The sequence below is a fragment of the Trichechus manatus genome, unplaced genomic scaffold (assembly GCF_000243295.1).
Source record: "Trichechus manatus latirostris isolate Lorelei unplaced genomic scaffold, TriManLat1.0 scaffold00236, whole genome shotgun sequence".
Classification (NCBI taxonomy): domain Eukaryota; kingdom Metazoa; phylum Chordata; class Mammalia; order Sirenia; family Trichechidae; genus Trichechus; species Trichechus manatus.
Window position 1 is genome coordinate 1,341,039 of NW_004444172.1, and position 3,262 is coordinate 1,344,300.

The 3,262-nt window shown below is 34.1% G+C and overlaps 1 protein-coding gene across 1 annotated transcript; it reads left to right on the forward strand.

Annotated features, from left to right (window-relative positions):
• Window positions 1–296: 296 nt before the first annotated feature.
• On the forward strand, window positions 297–1,613 carry LOC101354047 (olfactory receptor 8K5). Its single transcript, XM_012559341.2, is given in 2 exon segments — window positions 297–989; window positions 992–1,613. Coding segments are annotated over 2 exon segments (939 nt in total). The 3' UTR covers window positions 1,238–1,613.
• The last annotated feature ends 1,649 nt before the right edge of the window (window positions 1,614–3,262 follow it).

The window sequence follows — 3,262 nt, forward strand, 5'->3', positions numbered from 1 at the left end:
TTTATCACAAATGGATATAAATAAAAAACACTGTTGTTCTACTTTAGAATTTAATCTATGTTGTATCGGTAGATAATGTTTTATATAGATCCTTCCTATTTTGGGGTGAAGGCGATTCTAAAGATTATTTTGACATCAAAATAAGATGTAGGAATTAATTTCCTCGCCACACATATGAAGTAAGAGAGAATTGGTGGTTCAGTGGTAGAATTCTTGCCTTCTATTTGTTTAGATGATGCTATATGAAAGATAATACAAACACCTCTGTTTTTCCCCAGAAGAGATAACTGGACTAAATGGGTGAAAAGAACTTAACGGTGATGACTGAATTCATTCTAATTGGAGTTACAAGGTGCCCTGAACTGCAGCTTCCCCTTTTTGGGGTCTTTCTCATCATCTACATTATCACAGTGGTGGGAAACCTGGGCATGATCATCTTGACCAAGGTGGACTCCCACCTACACACTCCTATGTATTTTTTCATCAGACACCTGGCCTTCATTGATCTTGGTAATTCTACTCTCATTAGTCCCAAGATGCTGGTAAATTTTGTTGTGGATCAAAATACCATTTCCTATTATGCATGTGCCGCACAGCTGGCTTTCTTCATTTTGTTCATTATCAGTGAACTTTTCATCTTGTCGGCAATGGCCTGTGATCTCTATGTAGCCATCTCTAACCCTCTGCTCTACAATGTTATCATGTCCCCGAGATGTTGCCATGTGCTCGTGGGTATTCCATACCTCTACAGTACCTTTCAGTCTCTCATGTTCACCATTAAGATTTTTACATTGACCTTCTGTGGCTCTAATGTCATCAGTCATTTCTACTGTGATGATGTTCCTTTGGTACCTATGCTCTGCTCAAATGCACGAGAGATACAATCATTGATCATAATGTTTTCAGCATTTAATTTAATATCCTCCCTCCTGGTTGTCTTGCTGACCTACATGCTCATTCTGATAGCCATATTTAGAGTGCATTCTGCTGAGGGCAGGAAAAAGCTTTCTCCACATGTGGCTCTCATCTGACTGTGGTGGTTGTGTTTTATGGGACTCTATTATTTACGTATGTGCAGCCCAAATCTGGTCACTCATATGATACTGACATAATAGCCTCTGTGTTTTACACTTTAGTCACCCCCATGCTTAACCCCTTGATCTACAGCTTAAGAAACAAAGAAGTAAAAAGTGCCTTGCACAGGGTCTTTAAGAATTCATGTAATCTTTGTGTTTAATATTCAATATGCAATAGTGTTTTGAGGCAAATGTCACTGGATAATATTTCTAAGACACAGAACTACATTCTCTTTGGTTGCAGAGCTAAGACTAATTATAAAGCAGAGGCAAATACTCTGTGTCTATTATATTCATCAAAATTAATTCTCATAATGTATATTTCAAGTTTAATGTCATTTCTTCCCCCAAATTGCATGCTTTCTATTCATTCTTTCCTTATGTCATTCCACAGAAATTCAAAATTCCCTCATGGAAACATTTATCAGACAACTCATCAGTAAACTACATGTTTGTTTCAATATGTTATTTTATCTTTTTTGGTTTTCTTTTTGTTTTTATTAAGAAGAGAATATTCTCAATCTTGCTTTTATGCCTTTTCTGAGACTAAAATAAGAATGTAACCAAAATTGGAGACAAAGTGTTATCTGTGTTCCTGTTGACCCCATTAATAATTTATTAGTCTTGTGTATCTTCTGCTGTGATAATCACTTCTTATCTATGCTGTGCTCCAACATATGTGAAGTGTGCTAGGTAATTTTTATCTGTTATCATAATAATTTCACATCCTTACTTCTGAGATAACTAGCCGGGCATGTTGATACTCACTACCATATTCTTCATGCACAGATAATAGAAAAGAAAAAAATGGATAATGAAAAGTGAATAGAGACAGGGGGAGAACAGGAGGAAGGGGAAAAATATTAAAGATGCCTGATGTGAAGGACTAAAGCATTCATTAAAGGTAATAATTGATGGAGACTATGATGATTAAAAAAGAATCGTAAAACCAACAGAACATATTGACATATTTTCTAATTCATATTTTCAATGAATTGGAGAATATTGTATGTGGAAAGAAGGAAGAACAACGTATCAATAGGGCATGTTGCTCTAGAGTGAACAATTTTATTGCTGAAAATCCACATATTTTATTAAAGGTAAAATGTGGATGTTGTTACTCTTCATTTGTACAGCATGTATAAGGGATGGTAAGCTAAATTCTACTGAATGAATAGATATTCTACTCAAGTAGTAAATACTTTCACCATTAGTTTGTTTTCATTTACTAAAAAACTTTGGGGACGAATATTTATATTTTAAATGTTTATTCCTTTCAAACAAACACAAAATCTTCCTATCTTCCATGCTGTCTTCATCTTCACTAGGTTAATTACAAAATCGTTATGAAGTGTCATAATTTACTCAAAACAAAAACGAAATAGTGTTTACTCTCTGTTTTTCCTTGTCATACACAGAATTCTAAAAAAAAGAAATCTGAATAGCTCTACAAAATGGCTGGTAAAACAAGAAAGTAAAGACATTTTACCATAATGCTGATGGTCCTTACCCCGTCTTGATTTTGTTCTAGTCTCTACAGGATGTGTGCCACTAATCTAGAGAAGTACAAACTTTAGAACAGTATACCTGAAGTGAATATTTTCTTGGAAACCTAATAATATCTGACAGAGCTAGAAAATATGGATAATATCCAATACTGAACTAAAGGAGAGACATCATCAGAAATGCAGAATGATTATGTATTTTGGAAAGAATCAAAATTGTTCAAGAAATCACAACAAAAACTTATGTCAGAAAAACTACTGTAGTAAAATAGGTAAACAGAATATTATTTATGTAATCATAATACCACGTTTATTAATAAAATTACAGATTTAGGGGTTTTAATTTGGAATGTTATTGAGTATAATGCAGTTTACATATTTTATATGATTTAGTATGCACATATACATATATATGTATGATTTAAGGCTGCACTGAATAAACATAAAAGTATATTAGGAGCTCAGAAAAATTGATTTCAGATAAAAGAAACACACACAAGCATAATTATATATCTACATTTACTACTTCAATCCAAATCATGGTGACCACATGTGTGTCAGAATAGATTGTCCTGCATAAGGGTTCAATGGCTGATGCTTCGTAAGTAGATCAAAAGGCTTTTCTTCAAGGCATCCCTGGGTGGACTCCAACCTCCAACCTTTTGGTTAGCAGGCTGTGGT